Source organism: Pungitius pungitius, chromosome 18 (genome assembly GCF_949316345.1).
Source record: "Pungitius pungitius chromosome 18, fPunPun2.1, whole genome shotgun sequence".
NCBI classification, from domain to species: Eukaryota; Metazoa; Chordata; class Actinopteri; order Perciformes; family Gasterosteidae; genus Pungitius; species Pungitius pungitius.
The window spans coordinates 11,776,079-11,796,009 of record NC_084917.1 but is presented as its reverse complement, the minus strand read 5'-3'; the positions used below and the strand labels follow the sequence as shown (position 1 = coordinate 11,796,009).

At 42.6% G+C, this 19,931-nt stretch overlaps 1 protein-coding gene across 1 annotated transcript in view; it reads right to left on the bottom strand.

Moving 5' to 3' along the window:
• The window catches only part of cacna1bb (calcium channel, voltage-dependent, N type, alpha 1B subunit, b), a 120,870-nt gene that overhangs the window by 60,591 nt on the left and 40,348 nt on the right, over positions 1 to 19,931 (bottom strand). The window contains exons 4-9 of the mRNA XM_062559039.1: positions 19,418 to 19,509; positions 18,602 to 18,754; positions 13,244 to 13,431; positions 2,481 to 2,584; positions 904 to 1,019; positions 690 to 779 (exon numbers count right to left, since the gene is read on the bottom strand). Of these exons, the coding sequence (XP_062415023.1) occupies positions 690 to 779; positions 904 to 1,019; positions 2,481 to 2,584; positions 13,244 to 13,431; positions 18,602 to 18,754; positions 19,418 to 19,509 (743 nt within the window). The remainder of the gene's footprint in view (positions 1 to 689; positions 780 to 903; positions 1,020 to 2,480; positions 2,585 to 13,243; positions 13,432 to 18,601; positions 18,755 to 19,417; positions 19,510 to 19,931) is intronic.

Sequence of the window (19,931 nt, the reverse complement as noted above, 5' to 3'; positions counted from 1 at the left end):
TCAATGTGTGTTTGTTTACTAGTAAATACATCTATGCATTCCATATACGTGTGTGTGTGTGTGTGTGTGTGAGAGAGAGAGTATGTGTGTTGGTGGGCTTGCTAAGGTGATTTTTCTTCAAAAATCCAATCAGACTAAGCTCTAAATCCCACTAATTAACCCCTGCCCTCACACCAGGCCTAATGGACTGACATCATGGGCGAGACAGAAAGAGAAAAAAATGGAGTAAAAGCTTTTTCCCTTTGAAATGAAGGAAAAAGAGGATAGAGTGGAACTGAAAACCTTGGTCATTACTCTAATAATAACCATCAAAAGTGCTGATTTCAATGTGCGATGGTTGGCTGGCATTCTTTCTACCCTCACATATTGCAGTTGTGCCATAGGGATTAATGAAAATCTGAGGAACTCTCTTTCAATTGTTATGATGTGTGTACTGTAATGTTACCTATTAAAAGTACTAAATATGTATGTATATTCACAGCATGAACATAACAGCCAGTAAGGTGGAGTAATGAGTATAGTCATTCTCACCCTTATACAACCAACGCATGCACATTTTTACATTACATAGCCATTTATGCAAAGCACATTGATGCTGTACATATGCTATTTGTAAATGGAAATGAGAAAGTGTACCTCATGCTGTTATGGACCATAATGAAGCCTAATGAAACAGACTCTCGTTTTACCTGGAAGGTTTTGTTTCCTCTTGTACCAAGCACCGTCCAGCGGGGACTTCTCCTCTGCAATCTCATCCTCCTCCTCCAGCAACACCTCCTCTGCAGTGAGAAAAAGAGAGACAGAGAGAAAAGAGAGAGGGACTTTCTATCAATTTGTCACGATTTTCTAACACAACAAACACATGCATGCCAGCTCTCCCACTGTTTCAGAGATGAGTCTGACCTGCTTTGCAGATCCACTCCAAGTAGCCGGTGAGCTCTCTCTCGATCTGCTGCTGCCTCCGGAGCTTCAGGAACTCCTGCCTCTTCTCCACACGCTCTCTTTCTTTGGCAAATTCTCTGTTGAAACATATAAAGAGATACTTTCAACAAACAAAAAGAACACATTTTGTCACATTTATTAAAAGGTAATCTGCCAGGAGACAGTCTACATGTGCTTTTATTGTAAAAAACAAAAAGCCACACATTTGTGAGCCACTGCATCATGGGAAGGAAGGAACAGGGGAGTTCAAGTGCACATCCTAAGGCTTATGTACTGTGGGCTTCAGAAAGCAGGGCAACGGTTGAGCAAAAAGGGCCGTCGGCAAAGATGTTTCACAAGATGCATCACATGAAGGATTTATCATATAGTGATAGTGTGAAATCTGTGTGTGTGAAATCTTGCATAGAGATTGAGATATATATGTTGATGGAGAGATACATTTTTATAGAAAATAAATTAATGAATGAATAATTAAAAGAGGAGCGAAATACAGCAAAAAAGGTTATGCAATGTCAGAAAACTAGAAAGAGATATCCAAACAAAACTATTCAAGTAAAACTATTTCTAAGCAGTTGACTTGAAGGAATCACCAATTAACTGTCAGACATTTTCTAAGATGTTCTATAAGCTCACAATAGAATTATGGTACACATTCAGAAAGTTGTCATTTCCAAGCTTCTGTGCGATACCTTCTGGTAGCGCAGTTCTGCTGGTTGACAAACATATTGTCACGTCGGCCGACGGCAGTTTAGGATTAAGCTACTTCATCAACCACGACTCACCGCCTCTAGAAACTCTTCTTAAAAACCTTAAAACCATCTGCTGTTGATTTAAAATGAAGAGGGATTTTCTGAGGACCTTTTCCAAACAAGCCTCTGTGTAGTTTCAGTTGAAAAGACGGGAGCAGACAGCTCTGCAGTGAGAGTGTCTGTCCAATCAGGTGTCTAATGCATAGTGGCAGCACACCAAGCATCAGATGCTGGGAAACATTGTGTTCACAACAGCCTGTGTGGACACATCAGCACTTTCATTTCTGTATGCTGGAACATACTAAATATCGTAACATGCCCTTTACCTATCCATCGTCACATGTCAGATCCAGCAACACAGAGGACCGGGATCATTAAAGCTACAGCGCACAAACCTTTTGGGAGATTATCAGTGATAGATGGTAAAGACAGAGATAGCTAATAAGAATGAGGACAGTGAATGAGCACATTGTTTATTCAATTCACACTTTTATTTCAATTTATTTCCACGCAACCTCTTCCTGCGTTGTTGTACACTAAGAAGAGCGTTTTCATCTCTACACGGTTTGATATGCAAATGGAAATGTTTTCATATGTTAGCAACATTTATTCTTCATCTCATTTTTAATACATAAACCTAACAAAAAACAACTCAAGCATTTCAACGTCTATTAAACTTAACACATTATATACAGTATATAATCTGCATGAATCTGCCTTTACTGCAGTGTAGTGATTTTTATATAAGATGACCTTGAATATGTGTATTCATGTTTAGAGTGGACTTACCCGGAGAGGACACCGAGCACCAGGTTGAGCATGAAGAAGGAGCCAATGATGATGAGAGGGATGAAGTAGAGCCAGTTCCAGGTGTTTCCTGCTACATCATTGGTCTGGAGACACAAACACACAAAAGGACAAAAGTCAGAGGAAGCAAGTTGTTACAGTCACACAAACACACACACACACACACACACACACATATGCAACAAATACTGTATATAAAATATTTTGTTCCGCATATAATTAACAAGGCGAAAGCATAGCTCATTCTCAAACAGCATTCTTGATTCACGTTAGAAAGTCATTTTTAAAAGAAATGACAGATGAACATGAATAAGTAATTATGTTTTATTTGGAATGAACCAGCGTGTAACTAGCCGTCAAGAACATTTTTCCCCACTGGCCTCAGGAAAAAGTTAAGAACCTTGGAATAAAAAATGAACAATGCAATTAAAAAAGTCTGTATCATGTCTGAGCTCTTAAACTCGGTACAGAAAAACCCAAGAACCGCTATCACAGTGCAACAACAAGTTACAGCTCAGAAACATCCACTTTTAAATGAACAGCTCCCAGGCTGATTGAACCATTCGGTCTTTTGATACAAGCTGCTGTGGCCGACGGTTTCTTTCAACGACACACGCAGCGTTAACGGCTGTTCCTGCATTGTGTCATTTTAACACGGTGTTTATGCTGATGTAGTGACTGCTAATAGTTAGTATAAAAATTATTGCAACAGCTTCTCACTGTGAAACGCCACCCGTGGTCAGTGCTCTTGAGCTTAAAATGAGCTTGCTCTCTCTAACCCCTATAGCAGCTTGTTTGTTGTGTTTAGCTTCGTTAATGGACTCTAGTACGGTTTGTTTTTGACACAATTAAAGTGCCTGGTTTTGCCAACTCACATTTGGGGTTCAAATAAGCGTGTATGTTTGTACAATTGCACAGAGAAGTGGCCGCTAAGCATAAGGCATTGTCATTTGTGACGTCGGGAGAGGACGACAATCTGTCGACACAACGTACAATGCAAAATGTTCTTCTCAATGTAACTGAAGTAGTTGGATCAGGTGTTGGGGCAACCCAGGGGGACGTGGAGGCAAGATTTCAGAAAAAAAAATCAGGTTAGTCAAAACAAAAAGGGTCCTTTAATAATTAAACATTGGGGTCTGAGGTTGAAGCAACAAAAAGTTCTTCTGGTCTTTGGTGCGAGGTCCCACTGTGTAGATAGAGCGGATAAGAGAGGTGAGGCGAGAGGGTCAGCTCACGTTCGAAGGTGCTATTTCTCAAGAAATTTGAGAGAACCTGTCATCGTTCTTCTCTTATCCGTCAGTTCCCCTAAACTGCGGTTCCATGCTTCCTTCTCTCCTGCATGTCAGCCCTCTCCATATACGTCCTTTGTGATCTGGCTGATGGGCTGCAGGTGAGCCCCATGACAGGTGCCTATTGAGCACCTGCACTAGGTAATACACACCCTCTATTACCTCCACTAGCCCGAGCCTTGGGATCCACCTCACTGGTGCAGCATTGGCTTGGCTCCTCCCCCTGGTTCGTCACACATATGTCACACATGTCCACACATATTTGACCGTTTTAGGTTTTAGAACCGGTGCTACAGTAGTACCATAAACCACCCGGTTCTCTTCCCAGTTAGTACCCCAGTCAGTCGTGACGACAGTGTGATAGTGTGCTGATCAACACCAGCTCTTAGATTTCATTTGAGGTATTGGCTTGATACTTTTTTTGGCACATCTGTGCTGGCCTAACCTGACTGTGCGCTTAGCAGCCGGGCCGATGCTCACGCTTGTTTGCCGCGGGGGCCGTTCAGGGAGTCAGCCCCATGTGTCTCTGCACTCCCACACAGCGGCCTGCTAGCGGGGCACAGACCTGTGGACGGATGGGCTGTGTGAAGCACAGTGACATTTTGCAGACGCCAGTGTCGGAGGGGTGCCACACGCTGGCTGTAATTGTGATGGTGAGGTTCAGGGCGGCTGAATCAGCAGGCCTGCGATCTATAATGTGCACCCGGGTATGTGGGATGGACACACACACACACACACACACACACACACACATTTACAGTACACCCGCTGTCTCAGCTGTCAGAAGAGCAGCAGCCCACGCACCAGGATAAATGGTTATCACAATGTCCAATGTCACGCCATGTCTTTCTCTGTGGCTCTGCCTCTTGCTCGGTGAAATTCACTGAAATTCTCTTGGTACAAAAAATACAGAAGCATCCTTCGATTCAGTTAAATACATATGGAGGTCTGGGGATATGCATGTTCTGAATCAGAGGATTTGGTGGTTTGATTACCGGCTCACCCGCGTGTCAATGTGTACTCGGGCAGGACACTTAGCCCCAACATTGCTCCTGTAGCTGTGACTACAGTGTGTGAATGGTGCGAATGCTTGTTACTGATGGGCAAGTGGTGTGAATGGGTGAATGATGACATGAAGTGTTAAAGTGCCTTGAGTTGTCAGAAAAGCGCTGTATGGTCCATTTACCATTATGTTGAGCTTGGCAGTATGGCATGACACTGAATATTATACAAATGATTGGACAGGAACACCACTCAAAAGGAATCCCAGGATGCTGGAAGGTTAAAAGTTTTCACTATTCTCTGTTATTTAGCTCGTTTTGCATCCGAGTTAGTGTTCACTCTGGACGTCTGCTGTGAAGGACTGAAGGGGAAATGCACTCGGTTGCTTTCAATCCCAGAGTCAACTGGGAGGAGGGAAGACGCTTCTCTCCTGCGGATGAGGCCTTCATTCTTCAGCTGATTGCTGAGGCAAGCAAAGTTCAGCTGAGCTGAATATTTATTCATTTATTATACTGATACCGCAAGGTGTTTATTTCAGATTCCAGAGGTTGTCCTACTTATGGTTATTTTTAAAAGAAAGTTTAGGATATCTTTTTTCATTATATCAACGGTTCCCTTCGAAGAGAAAAGCAAAAATAAAGATTGGACTGAGGACAAATAAGTCCAGGCTCATGTGTATTCTGTATTACAAGCAGCCTCTGGCAACCTGAGGCAAATGCATCTGTGGTCCCCTCTACATTTAATTAATATGTTTAAAAAAAAAGGTGTTTGGGTTCACAATTTTGCTTTAGGTCTACACATTTTGTTATGCATTTAGAACAAATCTTACAATCGGCTACTTTACAATATAGGTTGTAAAAAATAACAGGAAGAAGAAGAAGTTCACTTTTTACTCAGCTGATATTTGTGCTTTCTATAACATTTGTTCCACCAAAAACATTGCCCCCTGAGGTGTTTATTTTTGCAAATCACAACATATTTGAAGATGTATAGAACAGTTTTCATACATTTTAATATAAAGATGACTAATCCTGAATGTTCCAAGTGAAAGGCAGTGCTTTGGACCCCACCTTTAATCGCACTGGGTATGGACCCACGCAATGAGATTAAAGCAGACAGTGTGCACGGAGCAAATTCAGGGCATATGGCAATCAAAGCCACTGGCTGTACTAAGTTCATTACAAAACTGCTGATGCACTATGTGGCCTTTGGCAGTGCTTCTAATGACCCAAAAGGCCAGTGCAATGCTGGAAGAAAACTAAAATAATATAATATTGCCTATTTATTCAAAAACATTTAAATAGTTTGAAGCAATTTTGCAAAATCATTACGGTAAAAAAAAAATCCAAAAGATAAACATATGGGACTGAAAACAGAAGCACCGTGGTGGTAAAGAGTTGCCTCCCACATTTTATTGGTATCTAAAACTTAACTTTGGTGACTTAAATTCACTGATCTCTGCGTTTTCATTCATTCAACTTCACTTGATATTGTTATTCCACCTCTGCTGTTTCCATGAGTCATCGCAAGCTGGAGGCTCCGAATGATCAGAGAGGAAAAAGCAAACGCTGCCACATCATTTGGAGTCATGCATCATGCTGCAGTGGTGTGACAGTGTCAGTTTACAGTGCATACACACACACACACACACACACTTTCTCTGATGCCAAAGAAAGCCTGCTGAGATTAAGACAGCCACTCTGAATCAATCCTGCCGCTCCTTACAATCCTGAAACATACACAACAAGCAGCGGTGACTGTGCTCCACGAGGCCAAAGGTCCTCATACGACTGCTCAAAGAGGGAGAATGGATCAGAAGTTTGGATTGATGTTGGGGCTACGATGATCTCTCGTTGCCAGTAGGCAACAGGAAGGAGCTAAAGAAAGGGAACACAATTCCAACATGCAGGCAACTAAATGAGCTGCAACGAAAACACGCTACAGCACATGTGTGTAACAGTGGGGCCATTTACATGGCATGGGGGGAGCATTTGTACTCCGATTCTATATATGGACGAATCATGTTACTGCACTTCTTAGAAAGGCATTGGCCTTTAATACTGTCATATTATGGGCTCATTCGAAGGGGGTTAGTCACTCCAGAATTGTACACTTTTATTCCCCTGAAGTTCAATTTCGTGCCGTGCTCCATCTTCATGTAGATATACCTAGAAACGTACATATACTGATGTATACAGCGCTGCAGAATTGGCTTGATTAAGATGACTGATTTCTGGAGTTCATCTTCTGAGGTTCAAAGAATCACGCTTAGCTTCAACAGAATGTCCACCCGGTAATTATAACTGTCTCTTAAGCCCCGCTCTATTTTTACCTGGATTTGACAAGCGCAAGATGTCGCCCTGACAAGGTCAAGGTGCACCTGCCTCCGTGACTCTACCGGCTCTAATGAAGGGAGAGGTGACCCCTCGCATATCTCACACACACACACACACACACACACACACACACACACACACACACACACACACACACACACACACACACACTAAACTTCACAAACTCACAAAAAAACAATGCAAGATTCCAGCGTAGTTTAAAAATGTGCTCCAATCCAATCCAATATGTGATTATGACAATGAGCTCAAACCCGACATGAAGTGACTGAACATGACCCGACAGAGGTAATTAGGGTGAGACCATTTTTAATGGCAGCTGTTTGATTGCCAGGGGAAATCAGAAGGCACAAAGTTAGGCGCATCATCGGCGCTGAGAAAGCACCCACGCATCCTGCTGCTGCTACAACGCCGCCACTTCCCCGCTGACGAGAGCAGCACTCATAGTGGGACTCAGAACAAGCATTTGGAAGCTTTTGTGGATTGCTGTCTTGGCTTTTCTGCTCAAAAGAGTATAGTGGGCACAGATGGTTGTGGAGGGATCACTTCAAGAGGTATCTATCGTGTTTTGACTCAGTTTATTTGGAGACATTTTAGATGAATAGGCCTTCTTGCCTGCTGGTATTGTCTTTGCAAAAAAAACCAAAAAAAACCAATAGCTCTTCCCTTTAAATTGTACACACTGTATCTATGTATCTATGTAATTTCTGCCAGCTTAACAACAATAGAATCTGACCGTGAACACCTTCTGCACTGAAGTTGCATCCAGACGCAATTCAGATCATTCATTGTGTGCAAATGTCAAAAAGAATAGTGCAATAATATTCGGTTAATAACTTGGACACTAATTATTTCCAAAGTGGTACTAATTTACTGGAAGCAGGCGTGGAAGGAAATATGAAGGAAAGCACCCAGTAAATTAGAAAATCATTTGGAAGGAAAATGCTCATTATCTTTCTCTGCGTGAACTTCTGGATGCACACTCAACTATAATCTTGCCTCCAACGTTCTGGAGTTGCATATCTGTAACTTTCACCATGGGGTTTAGCTGCTAAAGACGACTCTAAAGCTCTGCAGTGGCTGGCAACAGTGGGAACATTAGCATAAGCTGCAATCTCTCTTCCTTTGCACTCCCTCCTCTCCTCCTCTGCTCCTTTCACCATTCAACAAGAGTTCAGTTTGGTGGCTTTCTGTCGTTGTCGGGCTCTCTTTGGGTGTGAAGACTAGAATTACATCATGTATCAGGACAGGCTGGCTCGCCGTGTTCCTCAGCGTGAGAGCACTTTGTCTATAAAAAGTCACCTCCCGTTGATTTCAAGAAGACGGTCACAGTGTCCATGCATGGTGTACGGGAACAACAGCCAACATGCAAAAAGTCTTCATACCTAATCGGCAAAACTGTTGCTTCATTAGTAGCTTCCAAAATGACGAACTGGAAACGATGGTGACAAAAACTATTTATTTGAGCATTTACTGCTCCGTGGCGTCGGCAGTTAGTGCTAGTTTACCGACCGGGTCCAGATGAAAATGCATCAGCATGCGGTAGTGCTTGTGTGGCAAACAATCTTTCTCATTAAAGTTGTTCATTAGTTTGTTCGGTTTTGTAGCTCACACATTAATGAGACATAATAACAGGACTGTATTCAACAAATGCATGGGGACATTGCCACAGGTTCTGTCGGGAGATCATTAATTGGGAAAAATGCCATTGGTTTCAAATATGGATGTTGTGCATTTAATTTGCAAATGAAGATGTAGTTGATTTGGATAATTGTGTTCAAGATTCATCATGGGATATTATATAGAAATACTGTTGTAGCTATGCATCCTATTTGAATTCTCCAGTTCTCCAGTCTAAATAAACATACGTTTTTCCTACACAAAATGTGTATGGTTTGATTTTAAATCAGAGTGTCTGGCTGTCTGATTTGGTATTTCATCTTTTCACTGGTAACTGCAGGGACATGCTCACACCATGAGAGGCAAGTTGTCGGTCTGCATGTGGCCTCGTTGCCACCACTCCCTCCAGTTGAAGAATAACATGGCAGACAGCAGCTGCTGGGAGACCACAGGATGCTGGGATGTGGCCTTGCCGGGGGGAGGCCACGTTATGAGGGAAGATGGAGATGGGGGTGGGGTGTTGGACGGCAGAGAGGAATCCATAAGGAAAGAAGAAGCAAGGGAGAAGCAAGGGATGGGTGGTAATGATGGGGAGAAGCACCATTAGAGCGACCCCGCTCTGGTCAGTGGTAGCATAGTCATCAATCTGTGAGGTTAATGCTGGGTCACGGGAAAGTATATAATCGGCAGAATGGAGCGTCTCGGTGTTGACCCCCCCCCCCAACCCCACCCTGCTTCTATGAAAAGGGTGAGTATACATTTGTATACTGAGGATATTAATGCTGACATGGCGTGCATGCTTCACTGCATTGACACAAATACACTCATTTCCACTAAATAAGGTCGTCATGGTTTCCACCTTACATTGGCTCCATTGTCCACATTTTTCGCCAGACATTTTTTCCCTCCTCAGATGATGAGTTACAGCTCCTTTAAGAGGTGCCAACAGTACTGTCAATCAAAATGAGTCAAAAAATGTGTCATCACTTCAGGGAACAAGGACTACTGTAAAAGAAATCCTCTGCAATGATACATTTGGCCAGCTTCTATGTGGAAACGTAATCCTCAGACTAGGTGGGTTCTCACATCGCATTCGGCTGATGGTTTCTGCCTGTCCTGCTCTTTGCATTGACTACTTCCCTGCATTCAACCAAAGCCTGCTAAGACTACTCCAACTCTAAACAGACACTAGGACGCTTCTGATGTCCAAATTGTGTCCCATTGCTTACATGTCAATAGGTTAGGTTAACAACATTGGCAATTCACATTCAATTTGTAGTAGTGCCTGTAGAAAATACAACTGCTTTAGATATACTTGTAAAATATACAGAGCTCATGGATTTACACCAGTGGTTGCCCATTGGAGTTTAGTTTGAGGTGTCATTCACACCTGTCAGACAGTCAGAAACAGTGTTCTCCATGGCCCCGGTTCTTGTAATGATCGCTGGCACTTGTTGCACACACAGGCCTGTAGGGGGATGATTTACAGACACAGTGAGTGAGCAACCAGAGGCTTCGACAGACGGATGGGCAGCAAGGTATTAAACTTTTGTTAGAGCACTCTCCGATGAGCTCAACGGCGTCTGTGTGTAGTGAAGTAAGACCTTAAGAGCAGCAATCAGGCAAATCCAAACAGTCCCAGAATGTGTCTTCTTTGCCTCAACGGGACGTCTGAATGGTCTCTACATATATATATATATATATATATATATGAGAAAAGAAGGGATAGGACTGAAATGTATAATCAAGCAGTACATAGTGCTTGGTTGAAGAGGTGGGCTGGAAGAAGTAAAAGTACGTCATACAAAAGGCTGCAGCATCAATATCTGTTGGATCAAAACGCATAAATAACCCTGAGCATAACGAGAAAGAAAAGAATGAAATACAAAGAAAAAGTACCAACTGAGAGAAAAGGCATTTTCGGATCGCAGCAGCGTGGGCTGAAACCGCTTAGGATAATTAGCCACAAAAAGCTACGGGAGATGTTAGGAGCACGACAAGGATGAAGAGGAAGAAGAAGAGGAAGAAGTGGGGGAAGAGGGGGGAGATAACTCTGCAAATGGCTCACAATGTAGTGACAGTTATCTTCCGTCTCCTGGGAAAGAAAAAAGATGAAGCAGCGGAGGACAAGCAAAAGGAAATGGTGAGGCCTTTAAGAATAAGATGAAATATGCGAGACAAAGGAAGCAACACATAAGTACAAACTCTCATATTGCAAAAAGTAAATCATTTACAAAGTAAAATGTATCTAGAAAAGTTGATCATATTGCCCAGTTAATTGTAATGTGAACGAAACAGTCCACACGGCACACTGAGATATTTGTCTTTTGGTTAAATACCACATCAAACATGTGTCTATTAGCCACACCTCCCACGCACGTCTGCTTACCCTTATTTGTCAAAGGATGTGCATTTTAAATGTCCCACGTACAAATCCTTTGAATGAGCCGAGGGTAACAAGTCTGTTGCCATGCTGGACGAACCCGTTGAGCCACTTCCAACTGTCTGCGTGTGTGTAAATGAGCATTTGGATTCGATCTTTGTGGACTGGTTGGCAGTGTGTAAATGTGTGTGTGTGTGTGTGTGTGTGTGTGTGTGTGTCTCTTAGTGCGTAGGTACTTTTAAGCCATTGATCAAAGGTGTTTTTGAATCGAGCTCAAGGACAACTTAATTCTCCTCGGTTGTTCGTTTCCTTAATGAAACCATCTCAATGTGCCAGAGGCAGCCTTTCATTACACTTTACTGGGAATTTTTATTTTTATCTTGATAAAAGCGGACGGTATCATTTTGCAGATGTTACTTGGTAAAAATAAAAGATGGAGCTCTAGCTAAGCCAGCCATCATGGTATTATCCCAGACGATTTAGTTCTGCCTGGTTGGATGTCACTTATCCTTTAGGGATGCTTGTTTTATTTTTTTAATTCTTGGATCATACATTTCTGTAAAAGCACTATCATGCTTTTTGGCTGACCTAAAAGAACAGAGGAGCGTTGAGATAACAAAGCTGTTTGGGTTGTTGAAAAAGGGAAAGCTCTGGGGGTGTTGCCCCTTTGACCAAGTTGTCTAAGACACAAGTCACATGGCCAGAACATTCCTGCTGTGAAAGTAATGCACTTCTGAGAAAGTCTGCTGAACGTGACAGGGGTGAAAGATCGGTCAAACGAGTGTTTTGACAGTTATTTTAGACCTTTTGTGAAGCTGCGCCACTGACCCACAGAAACCTCTTCCACCATTTTATCTGTTCTGGAAACAATTCATTTGAAAAAAAAAAGAAATTAGTTGAAGGGTATGCTAGTTTCACATTTGTTGTTTTTTTACCCCTAAAAGATTGAATGATTTTTTTCCAATTGAATTGTTTACATTATAGGTCACATTAAAGGTAGAAATTGTTCAGAGATGATTAGATGATTTTTTTACATCACAAAAACCTGGCATTTTAACAGGAGTGTGTAGACTTTTTATTTCTATGTAAATTAAGTCAAACCAGGGAGGTTATTCAATCCCTTGAGACACAGTGTAGACAGAGTAGCAGAGTGTGTCATCTGTGCCACTGCTGCAACCTTACAATGCATGCAGAACTCAAACTGGAACCGTGACACCATGAAGTGTTAACTTAGTCATCATCTCTGCCTCAGCATTCATCTCGATGCCCTTCGTGGAATCTCCTAGCCCTAAAAAATTAGCTTTGCTTTTGTTGTGAACGCAGTATACATTTTATGAGTTGGGGGTTTCACAGTTATGATCAACGGGGAAAGCCTGATCGAGTTCAACTAACTGATTCTCAAAAGGCTCCAGGGCAGCTGTTACATCGTCGTTTTGTGTTTGGCATCTTCCAGGAATGTGTCATTATGGACATGTTAAGGACATTTGTGATTCAAATAAATGATGAACAAAATCCTCCCGTGAATGAATTATTTATGGTTTTATGATTTCAAAAGGACCCTGCTGGTTCCCAAGGGCTGAAATGGTCATTACATCCACACATTGAAATGATGAGTGGCAAATACAGCATATGTCTGTTAGTCTAACCCTAACCACAAGCAGTAGGGCTAAAATGAAGTGTGTCCTGAGAGTGTTGCTGCAGTGATTTGATCAGCATGGTTTATATAAAAGGGAACATACTAATAAACAAATGAATGGCAGAAGACAGCTCATCCAGTGTCCAATAAGAAAAGTTACATCCAATGATTCACGTCATTTCATACAGTGGGGATTTCCTTGGAAGAATTGTTGTCAAAAAAACAAATCCACAATTTATTTAAATAAATCCAGTCCTCATTTTTTTCAGATCAATTGTGTTGGTTCAGGTGAATATCACCACTTTTATATGGAACTTTGAAGACAAGTCAACTAACAAACAGACCAACAAGCAAGAAATCCTGAAGCCCCAGCCAATAGGAAGTGAAACATAGCTGATAAGATTCAGAGATGGTGATGAAGTACACACTTCACACAAGGAAAGAGGTGCCTCTAGACTTACGCTGTAGAGGATGTCCACCCATCCCTCCATGGTGATGCACTGGAACACGGTAAGCACGGCAAACAGGATGTTGTCAAAGTTGGTGATGCCAAAGTTGGGTCCAGTCCAGTACTTTCTGCACTGGGTCCCTTCGGGACACAACCTCGCCGGAGGCTCCAGACCACAAGGCCAGTGTGCTGCTTGCTCACCTGACCAACAGAGAAATAAAGAGAGACAGGGAATGAGTTTGCATATGCATGTTTCCTTTTTAGGCGAGTTTTACTAAAACTAAAGTGTGTGTTTGATGAAATGAGGAATCGATAGATCTCAAAGTAACTGAATGATTTAAAGATTATATTTTTTAAAGTTTTACCACTTAAGCCCCTATTATAAGTGGCAGTTTTACAAAATGCTAAAAAAAAGGATGTGGGTCAGGTGTGCAGCAGGGACGGCAAAGCAGCCCACACGACCTTCTCTCCTGACACTTCCTCCAGCTGCCCTGATGTGACCCTAACAGGCAGTCATCAGTGATGCCGGTAATAATCCCAAAGGGAAACACCCATGGACCTCCCTCCACGCGCCCCACCCACCTCACATGGTTCCTCTCAGTGGAGACCGTTGACCTCCCAACCGTGTCATGCAGAGTGTGGCCGCAGCCTCATTCTGTCAGTCATCGCACAAAGCTTGTGACCACAGGTGATGGTCGGGCATGAAGATGGGCGGGTGAATTTAGAGCTTTTCTCCATGGCTGGACTCACCTCTCAGCTACACGCTCCAACAGAGCGACACTGTTATCACAGCTTTCCTTCTCTACCGAGAACATCTGGAAGCTATCTCCATGTCAGATAACCCTTCTCTTCCGGTTACTACACAAAACATGTGTTTTTCTCATTTGAATTCAATTGTTTTCTGTCCACTATACTAAAAGACTGAGGTACTTTTAGAAGGCGCTATCAGTGCTGCAGACCATGACTGATCAAAGAAATCTGCCTGGTAATGGACCCCACACAACAAGCACAACTCAATAATCACTGTTCTGCTGTCACGTCTGCACCAACAAAACCCATGAAAGCGGCATATTGGACAAGATAATACATCATAATACATCTAAGTTTGACTAAGAGACAAAAGGTTGTAGCATATTGCAGTAAATCTGGGCAGTTGTGTAGTGTAAGGGTTCCCAGGTGACTTGGCGAGTACGGTGCAGTATACTCCCCAGTGCACATCTGGCTGGGGACCTTTGTTGCATGTCATTATGACTCCCTCTGCCCTCACTTCATGTCATCGCTCTACTGCCAGTCATCAAACACCGCGAGGTGTGGGGGGCCGAGCTGAAAGGCACGAGGTGGCTTTTCAAACATGAATAGTGATGTAAAAGTTAATAATATTCAATGTACAAAATTCAGAGTTCAAAGTTCTCGAGCCCACAAAAGAGGTTGACCTCTTAACAGACCTAAGAATGGTAAAAACATGTTGCAAGTAATCAGATCATTGCCAAAAGGGAGGATAATTACATGATTATGTGATGTAAGCAGAATAATTTCAAAATCTGGGATGTGCGACCCCGACACATATTCATACTCATTGGATTTTGGGTCACACACCACCATAAATTCCACATTGCAACGCAACCTCTTTCACCAAAAATGAATTAAGAGTGACTTGACAAAATCCTATCTGAAGACAAATTTAGGTGTGACTGTACTGTAAAATAGGAACTAAAAGTAAAAAAAACAATAGTAGCTACTAAACCATATAAAAAGAAGAATGAGTGATGGGTTTAATGGTTTGCTCATGTGTAGCCATGAGGACGCGATCATGACAAGGTGAAGGATTAATAACACAAGGCTACAATCTTCATGTCAACAGAGTTGACAATGTTCGGGTTGTGAATGGAAAGGTTTTGTCAGTTTTGTCGAGTTCCTCCGAAAATAGAGAAAACCCAGCTAGACAGAAGTCAGCCTCAGAGTAGCATGCGTCATTGATACCTCACCTGACAGTCCGCCCTACTTCCCTTTTGGGTGCCTGTCCCTCTGGCGTAATCAGACTGAGATCTCTGGTCTACGCCCACATTGTCTTTCATCGGAACCGAGGAAACATGCTACGTCAGATCCACCGGTAAATCAGGACAGAAACTACAATACACACAGAAAAATCTTCAGCCACTTAAACGTTGACGACATAATCGACAAAAAAAAGAAAAACGAATGGGCTGTTAAAAAAAACAAAAACAAGTCTAGTCAGCTTAGCATGGCGGTCGTATAACTATCAAGACGTATCCCGACTTGTGCGAGACTTTTCAGAGATTATGAAGTGACACAGGGATGAGGAACCCGAGCTCACGCAGGGCGCTGTGGATTTGTCTAAAGGATGTGGCTGGCACACATATCAGCAGATGGGGATCAGAGGAAAAAGAATGGACGTGCTGCGCATACCAGACGCCTCGTGCGCCCCGAGTTTCATGAGGGATAGCGCCACGATCACAACCCGAGCCAAGTTTTAACGATGATTTGCGGAGCCAGATTGCACAGCCAACATCCCTCTGGTGTCACTCCAGTAAACTGTGTCCCTTTCCTTCCTGCCGACAGGTGCTGCGTCAGCCGGACTCCGCGTCCACAGACCATTTGGGAACAACTCAGGGCTCGATTTTCTGCTACCGGGTGCAGTTCCCGGGGAGAATACATTGACTAAATAGTAAGCACTCGGATTTTGCTATATCTTAGAGGAAAAAAAAATTTAATTGGTCATTGGTTTAAAGGTCATCTCTGTGATATTCTGATCATTTATATAGCAGCAAACGACTATTTGCCTAGAAATGATATAGAGGAATAATGACTCCCTGAGCACAGACTTAAGTCACTCTGGATCTGTGTGTGTTGTAATCACAGCTTTCCTTTGTTGGAATAAATTGTTAGCTACGAGCCGACTGTATATACACAGCTAAACACAGATACATAAAAATACATATACAGACATATATATATATATATAGCATTTTTATTGAAGATATAGTGTAGCTATCAAGTTAAAGAACATTTTATAGATATGGGCATACATATTTATCATGCTGTGGATTTGTGTCCTGTTTTATTTTGTAGTTTCCTGCCTCTTGTGTCCCTGGTTTAGCTTCACTTCCTGCCTTGTTGTGTCCCACCTGTGATTGTCTGCCGTGTCCCTGAGTGTCCAATCACCTGCACCTTCCCAGTGTATTTTAAGCCATGTGTGCCTCTTGACCCTTGTTGCATCGTTGAATCTCTTTCCTGTGGTGTGCGAGGTCCCCGTCCTGTCTGTGGTTTGCCGTAGGTGTTTTGAGTTGGAGTTCTTGTTATAATAAAGTCATTTTTGTAAACTCTGCACTTGAGTCCTGCTTCCGCCTACCCGTTGTGACAATATTGAAGCCAGATAGCTATTCAAATAAAAAAACAAATAGCATTGCAGATGGGAATGAGATGTTAAAGGACTGTCATTCAAAGACCCATTGTTAATATAAATCTGCAGAATTGTTGGTCTAATGGTGGAGTTTACTTATCTAATTAGGAAATGTGAATAGAATCCTTCCATCCTGTCTTTAACCAAACTAAGTAAACGGCTCATGGCAAGGTACCATGTATCTACAAGCAAAGTCTCAGCAGTGTGAATCAAAGGGCTTGAATTACCCTGAGCTCAAGTGACGGGACAGCCAAGAAAAGCACACAACACTCAAACAAAGGGTCAAACCTGTCTTTAACCAGCCTTATGCTTATGATTCACAGCTAAAAATGAACAATTGGCGTTTACGGGACGTGCATTTTGTCCCCATTAATTTCCCAAAAGGAACGTCCCCACAATGTGTCTTTGTCCACATGAGATTGATGTCTCCACAACGCGGTTAACACACACCCACACACAAAGATGATCAGACAGCCTTCACGTAGAAAGCTGTGACCGGTGCTTCTCGTCTTCATCAAATCCTGCTGTGACTGTGTGACTAAAATAACTTGCATAACACACGTACTGTACATTAGCAAGCTGTCACAACTGCTCACACCACTACAAGCACCCCAACTGGGAGGAAACATGTACGCACACACAGGCAGAGGAACACACACATATTACAGCTGGGCCCGCCAACGAGCCTCCAGTCACGCCTTCACACCACGGCACCAGCAGAGAGGAAATAAAGCCCTCTGCATTTTTTAATGCTGCATTATGCAATGGGTCAATACAGCCGAGCAGACGGATGGTGTTTTCTACAATTACTAAATCGCGCCGTGTAATAGAGACAGCAGTAGTAACCTGGCTGGGTTTCATCAGCGATGAAGGGTTTTGTTGTTGCGCTGACTCATACACAGGGAAAACGTATCTACCTCTCTTTTTGATTTCCCAGACAACGCATAGCGCCTTGATGAAATGTGGTGGAAAGGTCGAGGTGTAGCGGAGGTGACTTGTGGCGCGTTTCAAGTGTCACAGACTTGTGATGGAGTTCACACGGTGTTACGTGTAGAGATGTGCAGGTGAGGGGCGGAGTATTGGCCGGCCCCTGCCTCCAGAGCACCCCGCTATTGGCCCACACTCCGGCCATTTCAGCCAATCAGATATGGAGGACAATTATAAAGCCTCTCTCTTTGTGCTTTCTAGGGGGGGCTGACTTTTGTCCATTGAGGTTTGTGGTGGGGGAAGTGGTACTGAGGTAAGACTGGGGTACCCCGTACACTCATACACACAGAAACGGTTGTTACTTCACTAAGTTATGGGTTGTTGCCACCAATGTATTTCTGTTACTTTTGGACACTTTTGTAGAAGAGAGTCAGGCCTTTTGTTTTCATTTTTCTTTCCACACAGAGTTGAGCTAGGCCTGATTTTATTGTACTATTGTACTTCATTTTGTTTGGCACAACCCCCACAGTTCACTCCCCCCCCACCTTTTTCAAACCTACCTATGTTATGTTCCTTTTGATTTAGGTGTTGTAAATAAATCTACCTTCTTTAACTGCCTTACACGGTCCCTGAGTTATTTCATCATTGGGTGTCATTATCATTATTGTTTCCCCCTTAAAAGAAGGAAACGTAACACACGGTTTGAGCCTTCTCAGACTTAATTTGTGGTTTCCTTGTCAAATGTTCAAAACAATAACAGCTTAAATAAACACGGTTTGTGTTTAAAACACTGCTGATGAGACGCTGCTCCCTTCCCACAGCAAAGAATGTACCACGACTGGGAAAAATATATCAATCAAAATCAAGATGTGAAAAATGGCTCCCTGAAATTCTAAGAAATTCTGCTGTGCATTCGTTTTTTGGGGTTGATTTAGTCTCACTGCCTGCCATCGCGTAAGCAACATAAATACAAGACTCATGAATCATTGATGGGTCTGGGTAAAAACGGACTGTGGCTCTCACCGGTCTCATTCTTGAAGCAGGTGGTGTGGAATTTGCCCATGTAAAACTCCACCCCGATGATGGCAAACATCACGATGGCGAAGAAAAGCAGCAGGCCGATCTGGAGCAGAGGCACCATGGCTTTCATGATGGATTTCAGTACCACCTGGAGACCTGAGGGACAGGAAAAAATGGGGTGTTATCAGATTTTGATGGGCAGCGTGGATCTGTAAGAGCTACCTCTTATCCAAGGAAAATTAAGGTTCATTGCACGTCAGCTCTCATTTCTGTTCTTTTGCTCATCATTTCTATCAGTTATGATAACATTTGACTCTGGGAAAACAACAGCATCACTCCAATCCTAGCGGCTCCCAGGTACCCAGCACAATGATATTAATACCAAGTTGTGATAAACAGGAATCATCATCTAACTTGTTTTTGATTGGATCTGTTAAAAAAGGACTTGTTTCTCAATATTAACAGCGACAGTTGTATTGTGTACTATTAAAGCCGATTCAGGCCTTTACTGTCTTTCAATACAAGTCTTGTGCACGTTTTTTTATTTCAACGTTGTATCAAAAACTTCCAAAAGTAAAAGTCATGGCAAAAAACATTTAAGACATGTAAACATGTACGGAAGAGAAGTAATCGATCTATATATAGACATATTTCAATCAACATATTGAGGCAACAAACACAAAGATCAAGGTGGAGAAACGCTATGGGTGGAGTCCTGTCCATTAAAGCTCAAATCAGAACAGCGCAACATAATCATTTTTTCTTTCCTTTGTCCACAATACAATCCATGAAATGACCATATACTGTGGAGGTACTTACTGGGGATTCCTGACACAAGTTTCAGGGGCCTCAGCACTCTCACTGCTCGCAGTGTTCGCAGATCAAAGTCCGAACCCACCGTGGCCAGGATTCTGTACACAAGACACACACAGAACATCCAGTCAGCACAGTTACAACTTCTGCAATAGTATTGATTAACACAACGCTATGGAAGGTATTTAATGTATAATCTGTTCTGCTGCTCAACTGTAAGTGGGATCTTCGAAGGGATTCATGTTTTATGTTAAAAATCCAAACACAGTAAATTGCTAATTATACAAAATAGAGGAAAGCATTTCAACACAAATCCTCTTCCTGCCTCCAACACAAAGCACACATACTGCCTATAGAATGACCACATCATATCTGCCTTTGCCTATAAGTGGAGGAGTGCCATAATGTGTTGGGTGTGTGTGTATGTGCACTAGCCTGAGACACAGCTGGCAGCCCTCATTACAGGCTGTACAGAGGAGACTAAAGTGCTCCACTGAAACACATAGAAAAAAAAACAAAT